The 13,411-nt window shown below is 45.9% G+C and overlaps 1 protein-coding gene across 1 annotated transcript in view; it reads right to left on the bottom strand.

The window, feature by feature from the left end:
- Window positions 1-13,411, bottom strand: part of LOC311141770 (tight junction protein 2-like) — a 99,667-nt gene that overhangs the window by 4,492 nt on the left and 81,764 nt on the right. Inside the window, exons 8-19 of the mRNA XM_084177214.1 lie at window positions 12,399-12,495; window positions 11,930-12,096; window positions 11,629-11,692; window positions 10,891-11,041; window positions 10,593-10,701; window positions 7,671-7,890; window positions 6,617-6,801; window positions 4,747-4,842; window positions 4,542-4,621; window positions 2,678-2,888; window positions 1,925-2,025; window positions 396-620 (exon numbers count right to left, since the gene is read on the bottom strand). Of these exons, the coding sequence (XP_084033340.1) occupies window positions 396-620; window positions 1,925-2,025; window positions 2,678-2,888; window positions 4,542-4,621; window positions 4,747-4,842; window positions 6,617-6,801; window positions 7,671-7,890; window positions 10,593-10,701; window positions 10,891-11,041; window positions 11,629-11,692; window positions 11,930-12,096; window positions 12,399-12,495 (1,706 nt within the window). The remainder of the gene's footprint in view (window positions 1-395; window positions 621-1,924; window positions 2,026-2,677; window positions 2,889-4,541; window positions 4,622-4,746; window positions 4,843-6,616; window positions 6,802-7,670; window positions 7,891-10,592; window positions 10,702-10,890; window positions 11,042-11,628; window positions 11,693-11,929; window positions 12,097-12,398; window positions 12,496-13,411) is intronic.

Here is a 13,411-nt window from a genome sequence, read left to right as displayed (position 1 = left end):
GGAGGGCTATTATCATAATGCTGAATGGCCTCTATTTAAAAAACAGTTTTGCTAAAGTGCTTCTGACACATTGGGTTCCTGAAACAACCCAAACAAATTCTAACCAGATGGTATTGATTTTGGTCATGTAGGCCTACATTGGACTGGAGATATCATAGGTGTAATGGCGTGTTTGAACTGTAGAGGGCAGAATAGATTCTTATAGCTCTGCATATCACCAAGGCTGTGAGGCTAGGACATCACAATCCATCTTATGGGCTGCATGTGCGTGTTTGTTGCTAACCGTGTGTGTGTGTGTGTGTGTGTGTGTGTGTGTGTGTGTGTGTGTGTGCGTGTGTGTTGCTAACCGTGTGTGTGTGTGTGTGTGTGTGTGCTTATCGCTGTGTCTCTCTAACCTCCTCTGCCAGCACGGGCTCAGAGGAGCGGCTGATAGCGGATACGTGCAGTTGGTCAGCCGGCTCGTTGTCCAGCTCGTTATCTGTGTAAGCCCCGCCCTCGTCCGCCGTGTCATCGTAGTCGCTGGCCAATCGGCTGTCCATGCTCAGGTAGTCGGCTGACATGGCTGACAGGTAAGACATGCGGTCGTCATGGAGATCAAGGTCCATCTCCGTCCCGTCCAGCTAAAAGAGACACATGATGGATCTTGGTGTACAGAGAGGAAGCAGAAACAAAAACAAAAACAAAGAAAAGAAAAGAAAGAAGAACCGAGCTGTAGAGCACCAGTGGTAGAAGGATTCACACACAGTGAGCATGCTCACAACACAGGACTCAGGAAATAGAGCAAACAACTTTTCACCATCTTAAAAGTGATAGAAAAGTCTGAGTACAGTATGAAGAAACTAGACTAAGTATATAGTAGCATCAAGGGAAATCGTTAAGATGGACTAGTACACAGAAGTTTACAGAAATAGCTTGATAGGAAGGAAGAGTGAATACAATATAGACTTGAAGTAGACAGTAAGAACATTCTAGAGAACATGATTGAAACATGTACATAATATACAGGGTGGAATAGTACAAGAAGAATAGAAGAGGATAGGAGTGTAGCAGACTATACCCACTGGGCACAGACGTCAATTCAATGTCTATTCCACGATGGTTTAACATCATTTCATTGAAAGGACCTGGAAACAACGTTGATTCAACCAGTGTGTGCCCAGTGGGTAGCATGTATAGAGTAGAGTATAGTATATTATAGGGGTGTGACCGTTCGTAAGAAAAAATCCCTAACCGAAAAACATTGTGGTTGTTTTTGTTCACAATATTTTAAAATCACAGTGCAGTTATCACAAAACTGAATTCATGATAACGCTGTCGTGATTTGGCAAAGAATGTAGCTTGTCTACAGTTCGGTTTATGTATTCCATCAGTTAGATACGTTTATATAGGCAGTCATTTCTGTAGGCCTAATGGGAGCTTGGGTGCGCAGCACGCATGTGTGTATAGGGAGCGGTCGGATTGAAATCAAGTGAGACACACGTAACGGAGGTAAAAGAAAATGGAAGGAGAAGAACTGTGATCACTTGGTTACGTTTATTTTTTGATGCGAGTCGCTAATGCTCATAACAAATGGAAGGAACACTAGAGTCAACGTGAATTAACGGTAGTCTTCGGAACAAAATTTCACCTGCCCACTCGGTCAGCCACAAAGCATATTCCAGATAAATAAGCCTAATGTATGACTGTGGTAGGAATTCATTTCCCTCTAGTGGTCATACCATGCAGTAAGATTTCATGTGGAATTTTATAAAATGTTTTAACGGAAAACAGATAAGAAAATAGCAGTTGAAACGTTACAAAAATGTTTCAATTTGTCACATCCCTAGTATAGGATAATATAGTAAAGTACAGTATAATATCATACAGTACATTATAGTACAGTATAGTATCCAGTGTATGAGCTCTGTATGGTGAGTATTTTTACCTTCCCCTCAGACACCCATACAGCCTGAGTCTGCTGCTCCCTGATAGAGTCCTTCACACTGCCGTACCACGCATCATTGGCCGAGTTCACATCAATAGTAGCTGTAGGGAGGAGGGCGGAGTGAGGAGGAAAGGGAGGGAGGGAGAGAGGAGGAGAGGGGGGGGGGGGGAAAGAGAGAGAGATAGAGGAAGTTGAGAGATAATTAAAGAGAGGGGGAGCGAGAGGAAGGGGAGAGAGGGGGAGAGCAGAGAGAGGGAGAGAAGCGAAAGAATGGAAGAGAAGAGAAGAGAAAGAGAAGGGTGAGAGAGAACAGCAGGACGGATGAGAAGAGACCGAGTAGAGAGGGGGAGAGAGGGAGGGGGTGTAATGGCACAAAAAAGAGATACAACAGATTATCAGGAAATGCAGGAAACTAACTATCTTGTGTTCTATATTTGGCTGTTTAACTGTTTGTTTATTGACGTTAGGGACTCGATAGTCGTCTACAGAAACAGGGGTTTAACATGAATCACTGGCCAACTAGAGGAATGTGTGTGTGTCAGATAGTCATCGAGAGAGAGAGAGAGAGAGAGAGAGAGAGAGAGAGAGAGAGAGAGAGAGAGAGATATCAACTCACTGGCCAACTACAGTATATGGAATATGGACACTCCTGAGGGTGGTAGCCAAAAGTAAATGGTGTGTGTATGCATGTGTATCTGTGCGCGTATCTCTGTGTAACTGTGTGTGTGTGGCGGATCCATGTGTGTGACTAACCAGTGAATAGGTGAGAGCAGGTCTTTCTCAGTTTGACAGCCTGTTCATATAGTTTTCTAGCGCTGCGGTTGGACCCAGGTATCACCCTCTGCCTCATGGCCTTAACCCCTGGTTTATTGTCTGGGTTGAAGAAGATGACGATGGGGTACCACTGGGTGTAGTTCAGAGTGTCCACCGCCTTGGGAGTCACATCCAGCAGGGCATGCTTGTCCTACAGGGGACATGATGGGGGACAGTGATTGAATGGAGAGAGAGAGAGAGAGAGACAGATCGAGGGGGACAAAGAGAAAGATAGATAGATCAGTGGTTCCCAACCTTTTTTGAACCGTGGCACGCCTTGATGGGATAAACATTTGTGGCACACCTACAATTTCTGTATCAATTTATTAACTGGTAATTACCTCTTATCTAACTCATACTGCAAATCAACTATTTACTGTGACAAACGCTTTTTGATAGATTAAATAGCCTAGGGTTTATTTATTTTTTGAACTGCATTTGGACCTGCATTTTGATTCTAGTTTATTGATATGTGTGAAATGCACCACCAACACGTTCTGCTATTTTAAAGCCAATTTCCTGCAATTCTACAATGTTAAACATGACATATTTTGGATGGTAGACTATTTAATGATAATAATGATGGGAAAATTAAGTCTAGTCTCGATTTGACATCATTTCCCTAACAAATGTGTAACATCAATTATTATATGGCATCTTATTCAGAACATCTGGGGCAATCAGTTACAAAAAATGATGCTTTATGCTTTTGTGCTGTTTTCAAGTGAATAGCTCAAGTGAATAGCTCAACTGAATAGCACTGATTGTGACAGAGTCAGCATTGTATGAGATTACTTGTAAATCCTGTTGAAAGCAAAAAATAAATAAATGTAAGACTGACTTCTGCACGTCGTCGCTCAGGCTCTGAATGACATAGGGACAAATCAAAGATATCCACATTCGCATCAAAGCTGTCTTTTCTTGTGTATTTCACAGTTCATTTCTACCATAAAGCGTTACGGAGAAAGGCATCGTTATACATCGGTTTATAAAATCGGGACTTGGTTAGGTGGGCAAAATGACAATTTAGGTGGCCAATCCTCTGGACCCCTTTTGAGCCGACCCTGCTTTGATACGACACGGATCGAAAGACAGTCAAGAATGACAGCCCAAATGGAATCTTTCTGCCACTTGCCTAAACACAGGCACAAAAGTAGGTAGGTGAAAGGAGGCTACCAATATCCCTAGGGATAAATTGCGCTGCCAGTCTTGGTATCTCAATCGGCAAGTTTGCATTTAGTCATCGGAAACAGCTGCTTTCTGTGTCATGATTAAAACAGCATTTAGCTTTCTATTCAACATGTCCTGCAATGTAATCAAGTTCTGTGTGCTTGAAATGCGTCGGCAGTGGCCTTTTCTTTATTTAATGAGGAATTTGGTGATGTTGCACAAAAACATGTTTTTAGCGGGTGTTCATCCACGTTCATAAATTACTGCGAGAGAGAGAGAGAGAGAGAGAGAGAGAGAGAGAGAGAGAGAGCGATAGAGAGAGAGAGCGATAGAGAGAGAGAGAGAGTGATAGAGAGAGAGAGAGAGCGATAGAGAGAGAGAGCAATAGAGAGAGAGCGAGAGCGAGAGAGCGATAGAGAGCGATAGAGAGAGAGCGATAGAGAGAGAGCGATAGAGAGAGAGCGAGCGATAGAGAGAGAGCGAGAGCGATAGAGAGAGAGAGCGATAGAGAGAGAGAGCGAGAGAGAGCGATAGAGAGAGAGAGCGAGAGAGAGCGATAGAGAGAGAGAGAGAGAGAGAGAGAGAGAGAGAGAGAGAGAGAGAGAGAGAGAGAGAGAGTGAGAGAGGCTCCTACCTGCTCGATGATCTGGCGGATGGTGTTAAGTCTCACCACTCCTGAGGATTTCTCCGACCCAGCATCTTTAGGCTCAGTTTCTGACCATGGACAGAGACAGAGACCGTGTTATTCAACAAATGACTAGCGTGACTCAAGACAAAACAGACAGACAAACAGACAGACAGACAAACTGACAGACAGACACACAATGTGAGAGACTCACTGGCGATGACAAACAGGTCAGGCAGCTCGCTGGCCAGCTTGTCATTGGCTGCATCAGCTATAGGACCAAACAGAACCACAGGACGTCTGAAACCAGCTACAACACAAGAGAGGAGATGATGCTTTAGACAGTCACTCCTTAGCGGTAGTACAACCTAAAACAACATGACTATCATTCCTGGGTTTATCATGCACAATATTAGGGGCCATGTATAAATGTGTGTGTGGCGGGGACCTACAGTGTCTAATAGTTTAATCATTAGAGCCATTTTCTGTTCACCATCAAACGTCACGTTCGAGTGATGTGCGTGCATCCTGACATCAAAAATCTCTGTAGCAGGATAGCCAACGCTGATGTCGGGACTGTGACAAACTTAACAGTGAGTAGGTGATGACCATGAAAATACACCAAATATTGGGAAATTATATTATTTTATACTAATACAATTGCACAGAAAAATACATTTTGTTTAACAAGTAATACAAATCTACTAAAAAAGGTAAGGATCAAAATGATTGGCACCGCTGTTTTTAATACTCTAGCACCCTCCCCTTGCGAGGATAACTACACCGATCCTTTTTCTAAAATGTTTTATGAGATTGGAGAACACATTGAGAGGGATCTTAGACCATTCCTCCATACAGAATCCCAATCCTTGATATCCTTTGTCTGCTCTTATGGACTGCCCTCTTCAATTCAAACCACAGGTTTTCAATGGGATTCAAGTCCGGAGACTGAGATGACCATTGCCAAATGTTGATTTTGTGGTAAATGAACAATTTCTTGGTGGATTTTGATTAGTGCTTGGGGTTATTGTCTTGCTGGTGTTACGGACATCACACTGCTATCTTAAAAGAAAATAGCCCCATAACAACAAAGCTCCGCCACCATATTTTACCGTAGGTATGAGGTACTTTTCTGCATATGCTTCTGTTTTTCAACACCAAACACACCACTGGTGTGCATGGCCAAATAGCTCTATTTTCATGTCATCTGACCTATTTGAAAGACAATATTTGGCCGCAAAACTTTTCATGACGCGGCAGGGACATGGGTTTATACAGCTGTATGCCAGGCCCAATAAAGCTGTGTCTCAGCACTGTCTCAGTCCATTCAGCCTTAAACACTACTGCACAGTCTGCTTACACTGAAACAACAACAGGAGAAAGAGTAACTGCTCTGTTAGATTCCTGCCCTTCGTTGCCATAGCCACACTGTATCTTCTTCCTCTCTCACATACCATGCTGTAATGAGCCCTGTCTCAGTTCTCTCCATTTATTGCCATCTACTTGTCGTTCTTCCCCAATTCCCTCTCTTCCTCTTTTTCCTTCTCTCCTTTTCATTCCCTCCCTTTACGTCTTCCTCTCTCCTTGTCTGATCTGCCACCGCACCCCCTCATCCTCCTCCTACATCCTCCCCTCTTCTAAGGAACATTCTCCTCTCCCCCTCTCTCCCCCCTGTGGTGTGTATTTCCTGTGTTTAGCGTGACGACCCACACACACACACTTCTCCCTCTCCCCTCTCTTTAACTCTCAATTTCTCCCTTTTCTGTGTCACTCCTGTGTGTGTGGGTGTGTTGTTTCCTGTGTTACCTAATGCTGGCCTGCCCCTCTCTCACCCTCATTCCTTCTTAAAATGCTGTGACCCCCCTCCTCCCCACTCCTCACCTCAATTATGCATTTCTCCTCAACTCTATCTCCCCCTCTCTCTTCCCCCTCCTTCTCCCCTATTTCCTGTGTGTTTCCCAATTATGGCCGGCGTCTGTATCACCCTCAAATCTGTATTCCTCTGCAACACTCTCTTCGCCTCCTCCCTCTCTCTCCATGTGTGTAATTTCCTGTGTAGTTTCCCCTGTGTTGACCAGACCCACCCTCTCTGAGCACGACTCTCTCGTAAGCAGGGAAGCGTGTGGCGACGGGCGTAGCACCAACATCCTCTCTGCTCTTCCTCAGCTCCTTCCTCTTGGCTGCCCTTTGACCTCTCAGACGCCAGAAGTCGGCGCGGTCCGTCCCAGCAGCCTTATGGGAGTTCTGGACGCTCGCCATCTGATCAGCCCTGGGAGAGAAAGGGGGAGGGAAAGAATGAGAAATAAGAGAGGGGGATTATGAGGAGAGGTTAGAAAGGTGAGAGGGAGAGCAAGAGGAGGAGGAAATATGGGTGATATGTTTAGAAAAGGTGATGGTGAAGTCAGCATAGAGTGAGGGCAGTGTGTTGGGGTGATAAGGTAAGTGGGTGTGGGAGAGGGGGAGAGATGAACCAAGGCAAGTGTGTTTACGATAAAATACAGAAAATAAACACTCTTTCAAGTTGTTCCAGTTCAAATAACTTCCCACAGCCAAGGCCTGAGGATCTAAGAGAAGGGAGAGCACATGGAAGGAGGAAAATGGGGATGAGAAGAGGAGATGTTGGTGTTGTGGCTGGTCAGATGAGTGGTGTGTGTGTGTGTGTGTGTGTGTTGGTGTGTGTGTGTGTGTGTGTGTGAGAGTGTGCAGGGATCAGCGGGGAGACTCTAGTGCAGGGATCATCAGCTAGATTGAGCCGCGGCCTGCCAGTTGGGGAACCCTACTCTAGTGTGTGATCTAGGAGAATTTAATGTGGGAGAGAGATGGCTCTGATTTGACTGATGTGGCTGAACACTCCCCTGACAGTCAACTGATGGCCAGGGAATCTTATCAGTCCTCTAAAAGTTACTATACTAGGGCCCAATCCTGACTTGAGAAATTCGAACTTAGTGTCCTCCCAGTCCATCTCATCTGCTCTAAGGGTGATGTCTTGGACCCTAGCTAACTGTGCTACAGTAGCTAACTCCTCACTGTCTCTATCTCACCTGCTCTAGCTAGGGATGATGGCTTAGGGATGATTACCTGCTCTTATTAGGGATGATTACTGGCTCTTATTAGGGATGCTGCTTTAGGGATGATTACCTGCTCTTATTGGGGATGATGCCTTTCTCCAGCAGCTGTTTGTCCTTGCCGGTGCGGATGGCCAGCCAGTTGCCCAGCTTGCCATCGTAGAGAGTGTCCACCACCTTGAAGATCTCCCCTCTGGAGAAGGCCAGGCTCTGGTGAGCCTCCCGCTCATATTCAAAATGAGTCCTGATAAAGAACGAGTCTCCACGACCAGACACCAGGATGTCATTGTAGACTGGAGAGAGGGATGGGAGGAGAGAAGGAGAGAGGAGAGAGGGAGGGGAGGAGAGAAGGAGAGAGGAGAGAGGGAGGGGAGGAGAGAAGGAGAGAGGGAGGGGAGGAGAGAAGGAGAGAGGAGAGAGGGAGGGGAGAGGGGAGGAGAGAAGGAGAGAAGGAGAGAGGGAGGGGAGGAGAGAAGGCGAGAGAGGAGAGAGGGAGGGGAGGAGAGAAGGAGGGGAGGAGAGAAGGAGAGAGGAGAGAGGGAGGGGAGAGAGGAGAGAGGGAGGGGAGGAGAGAAGGAGAGAGGGAGGGGAGGAGAGAAGGCGAGAGGGAGGGGAGGAGAGAAGGCGAGAGAGCGAGAGATCAGGTTTCACTCCTTGTTCATACTACAAATCCAAATGTACAATAGCATGCACTGTCCATCAGTGGTCACCAACCCCTAGTTCTGGAGAGCTAAAGGGCATGCAGGGTTTTGGTCAAGCCGAGCACTAACTTTCCTGAACACCCTATAACTCTCAACAACAAGGGTTAATGAACCTCAACAGGAACATTTGGTTGCTACAAGTTGGTCCTTACTACCCATGTTCCATGTCCCCCTTTCCTTTCCCTGTGTGCCCATTCAGTCCCATTCTCTACGGATCACACTTGCACACCACTATCGCCTGACAAACTGAATTCTTTTGCTGCTCTATCTTCGCTACATACTTCAGTCTGAGACTGCCATCGTTGAAGTCATTTGTGAAAATGTAGGGTGTTGTACAAAACAAAGTCATCAGCGATTGGATTATCTCTAACCAATGAGAGTATCAAAGCCAATGATGCATTTTCAAAATGCCGCTGTACCCATGTATGTTCTGGCTCTGGCCCAACCCATCGGTTTCTGGGACCAATCAGAACGGTTAGAATGAGTTTGCGTTCTAGAAATCCTCTGGGAGGTACTCAGATCCAGATTCATTGCGGAGAAGAAACTAACGTTTGTGGGCGTGGTGTAGCGTTTGGCCGGAGCAAGGAGTTTGAGTAGCCAGGCAAACACCACTACCCCCCAGGGCACTATCTCACACCACGGAGAGAGGGATTACGAGGAGGATAGAGCGAGAAAGAGGGCAGAGGAGAGAGAGAGAGACGAGGAGAGAGAGAGTGAGGAAGAGAGAGAGAGTGAGGAAGAGAGCAAGAAAGGGATGAGAAAGGAAGAGAGAGGAGGGATGGAGACAGTAGAGGTCAGTCACGCCTGTCCTTCTCTCCTAAGCTGGCTGTCAGTGTGTGTGTGTGTGTGTGTGTGTGTGTGTGTGTGTGTGTGTGTTTGTGTGTGTGTGTGTATGTATGTATGTGTGCATGCATGCATGTGCAGAGTTGTAGTACAAGATTTGGTGGGGTTTCAAATTCAATAGTGTTCCCACAGCGCTCCCCGACAACCCAGCTGCTAGCTTTACACAGCCTGGCTGGCTAATAGACCGCACCTCCCACAATTCACGGCTCCCTGCTTGCCTGCCTGTCTTTCTGTTTGTTTGTCTGCAGATGTGGCGGCCCCTGGTACCTCTCACACACACAGGATGCATCCCAAAAGTAGTGCACTACAAAATGACATAGGGTGCCATCATAGTTAAACAGACACGACTAAGCACCCACACAGACATGAACATACAGTTTATAGTCTAGTAGTATTCACATAGTTCACACTAACACAGTTTTTAAAGATTCATTCATTTAAAGATGAACTTCTACAGTACATAGTACATACATAAACACTAACACAGTTATACAGAGACACGGTTTGTACTGTACATGTTACATGTCACATTTCAGGGGCAATGGGTTTATGAGGCAATGTTCTCATTACGTAACTTGTGTGTCCCCCTCTGTGTGTGTGTGTGTGTGTGTGTGACTGGCTGTAACTGGTTTCAGTGCCGATGGGCAACAAGCTGGTGTCTCTGTATCACACTGACACAAAGTTATTATATGTGTGTGTGTGTGTGTACTTGTCTGTATTTGTGTGAGATTGTGCGTGCATGCGTGCGTGTAACCCTGGGGTGTGACCCACAGTGTTTGTGTAATGAGTAGAGAGGAGCATGGAGAGGACAGTGTGCACTACTCTGCTCATGGGTTTATTCCACTGTTCACTTGAATCCTCTCATATCCTGCTGCATATAGCCCCTATTCAACTAGACGGACTCTAAGAAAAAGGACTGACCCACTCTCCCTTTTCCATCAAGCTGTTCCACATTGTTCATTTGTAACGTAGCCAAAGTTTGTAGCTCAGTTGGTAGAGCACGGCGCTTGTAACGCCAGGGTAGTGGGTTCGATTCCCAGGACCATCCATATGTAAAATGTGTGCACGCGTGACTGTACCTTGGATAAAAGCATCTGCTAAATGGCATATATTATTATGTCTTGTCAGGAAACACTGCATCACTTAATGAAAGTAAACATTTCATCATTTAGTGAACGCTACCATATTCCCCAGTAAAAGTAGTCTTTTTCTTCTGAAATTAAATCAGATTATGTGGATAACTATGGAATACTAAGGGGCAGTGTAGAACTCTCTGGAAAAAAACAAGTCAACAAGTCAAGAACCGAAGAAGTGTATATAGAACCTATGTCTAGAGCCCTCTGAAGTACTATAGAACCAGGAAACCCTGGGAACCCTGTGAAACACGATGAAGACTAGAGAACTCTCTAGAACTCTGTGAAACAATCTCTAGAACCTTGTAGAAGCCTCACCATCAGGTTTACTCTGGGCCAGTATGGTGACGTCCTCTCCTTTAGGAATCTCCAACAGGAACAGAACAGCCTCCTCTCTCACGATGCCTCGGAAGTCCACGCTATTCACCTGCACCACACACACACACACGTTTCATGGGGAAATTAAGGGTTGTTTTACTGACTGCAATTAACAATATGCGTCTCCAGCGATCAACACAACATATATTCACTTTCAGAAAGTTGGTGTTGAGTTTACAGATGTACAGTATTTGCCTCAGACGGTCCAATGCTGTTCACGGTGCCAAAAGGTGGTTACCTTCATGATCTGGTCTCCGGTGCGTAGCCCTTCCTCCTCGGCAGGACTGCCCTCCTGGATGCCAGCGATGAAGATGCCCACATCGTTACCCCCCGCCAGCCTCAGACCCACACTGTCCCCCTTCTGGAAACTCACCATCACTGTGTTAGCGCTGATTGGATAGCAACATTACAAATGGTTACATTAGGATCAACTCAAATGGTGAGAAAAAAAGGTGGTGGAACTTTCTCTACCCCAATTCAAACACTGGCTTAGGAACTATCCTGTTGTAAAAACATGCAAGAAACCTTTGTCATTATAAATTCAGTTATGTCCCTTTAACTCAGACTACATGTAGCTAGTTGCAGGTAATAGAAGTCCTGATCAAGGTCAGACTACGAGGCAGTTAGTCTGCAGCTAGTTGTGTATTCTAAGTTTCACCTGCAGTAGAGAGAGGAGGGCTGAGACACTCCTTCCTTCCCTCAGACTACAGACAAATAGTGTCTGTCAGCACACCCCGCCCAGCCCAGCGGTAGGAGAACGTAAAAATAACCCTCCCTCCCTACGGACACACACACATAAACGCAAGCACACACAGCAGAGAGATGGAGCCATGGACGCATCATGAATATGAATGAGGAGGAGAGGAGAGGAAAATAAAGGAGAGGAGAGTCCTCCTCTGACTCTCCCTCTTTCCATGTGTTAGCCAGGTCAGGGTTTCTTATAGGGCACTTAAACTCTGGACTGTGATCTACTCACCCATAGAGCTCTTCATCCTCTGGGCTGGGGCGTAGCAGAATCTTAGGAGTGGTCTTTGCTGACGCTGGTAAACAATACATGAACACATCTAAACAAATACTGACGGGTGAGTTCTCATCAATGACCACCTGAACTGGTTGATTACATACTCTTTCAATGAAAGGCTGGATAATGCCAGGTTGAAAAGCTGTAGCCTAACACCTGGCTACGAATGTTATAAGACTGAATTTAAACAGGGCTCAGGAAGGATTTGAGGCCACTTTTCTAGATGCATTGTGGGTAAAAAATGCATTGTGGGTACCTGGTGGCTCGTCGAGGCGTGGCAGCCCTTCTGAGTCCAGGATGGCAGGGCCCGGGACGGGGGCAGGGCCCGGGGCGTGGGGGTCCTGTAGGGGGGGCACCCTAAAGGGCGAGGCCATGGCAGACATCTTGGCTACCCTGGGAGAGTCTTCCAGGCTGGTTAGAGGTCTGGGTGGGAGGGACACACACTGGATAGGTTGGACACTGTAACAACAACTGTAACAGTACCTCTCACTGACCTATTATGAAGCTCTCCTCTCACATCCACCCACCCAGGACAGGTTGGTTAGTTATTTAACACAGTACAGTAACAACAACTTTAATAACATATCTGACTGACCTATACTGTATCTGTCTTCTCCTCTCACATCTCTAATCCATCCATATATTCATCAACAGACAGGTTAAATCCTCCCTCTCTCTCTCTCTATTCTAGAATAACACTCCCTCCTTCCCTACCTCCATCCTACCTGGGGTTCTCTCTCTCGTTGGAGGAGTGGGAGGATAGGTCCGACTGGCGAGATCTACGGTCCTCCTGTGGGGAGTAGGACTCCATCTCTGAGATATCTGAGAGACACAGAGAGAGAGAGAGACACAGAGAGAGAGAGAGAGACACAGAGAGAGAGAGAGACACAGAGAGACACACAGAGAGAGACACACAGAGACAGAGAGAGAGAGAGAGAGAGAGAGAGAGAGAGACAGAGAGAGAGAGAGAGAGAGACACATAGGAGGTTAGAGAGACAAGGAAATCGTATGGACTGTGTTCCCTTCACCAGGAGAATTTGTACACCAGTGGAAACCTGATTGGCTGTCCCAAGAAGAATCACCAGTCCCCTAGCTGTGTAGGAGTCAGATAGAGTTAGAGTTATTGAAGCATTCTCTTGCCTCTCTATAACATGCTCTGAGTGACTTCACAGTATATACAACAGTTCTGTACTATACTGTACTGTCCATCTAAACCACAGTAAATACTGTAGAGTATATTAATGGCATTTTAAAACAGAGAATACAGTATACTGTCATTCTAAACCAGAGTGACTGTTGGAAATTCTGGAGATTTGCCAAAGTCCTTACAAAGGCATACTGACATACACATAGTATTTAGTATGCAAATATGATATCTATGACTCATAACAACTGAAGAGGTTAAGTCTCCAGATCAGTGTTTCTATGTATTCTATGACTAGATAGACATGTATTAGATTGTCTGTATGGTTTCATAACAGTGAAATGAAAAGGTAGTGAGCACCAGTCGCCACGCTAGGCCTGTAGTACACTACTGACATATACAGACTGTACTGTACAGTATAGCGATCTAACAGGCCTCGGTCACTTAGTTCTGTCACTCTGTTCCCGTTTATTCCCTCTGATGTCTCTGCCAATGAGAAGCCTTTCATTTGTCTGTCATGGTTTTGATCTAAAACTGTCTCGGCCGTAGATGTGGGACTCAGAGCAGTGTTCTAAAGAGGAGGAGAGGAGGAGA

This window comes from Coregonus lavaretus (genome assembly GCF_964263955.1).
Source record: "Coregonus lavaretus genome assembly, chromosome: 14".
Lineage (NCBI taxonomy): Eukaryota > Metazoa > Chordata > Actinopteri > Salmoniformes > Salmonidae > Coregonus > Coregonus lavaretus.
The sequence above is the reverse complement of the archived record's forward strand: the minus strand, read 5'-3'. Positions and strand labels throughout refer to the sequence as shown.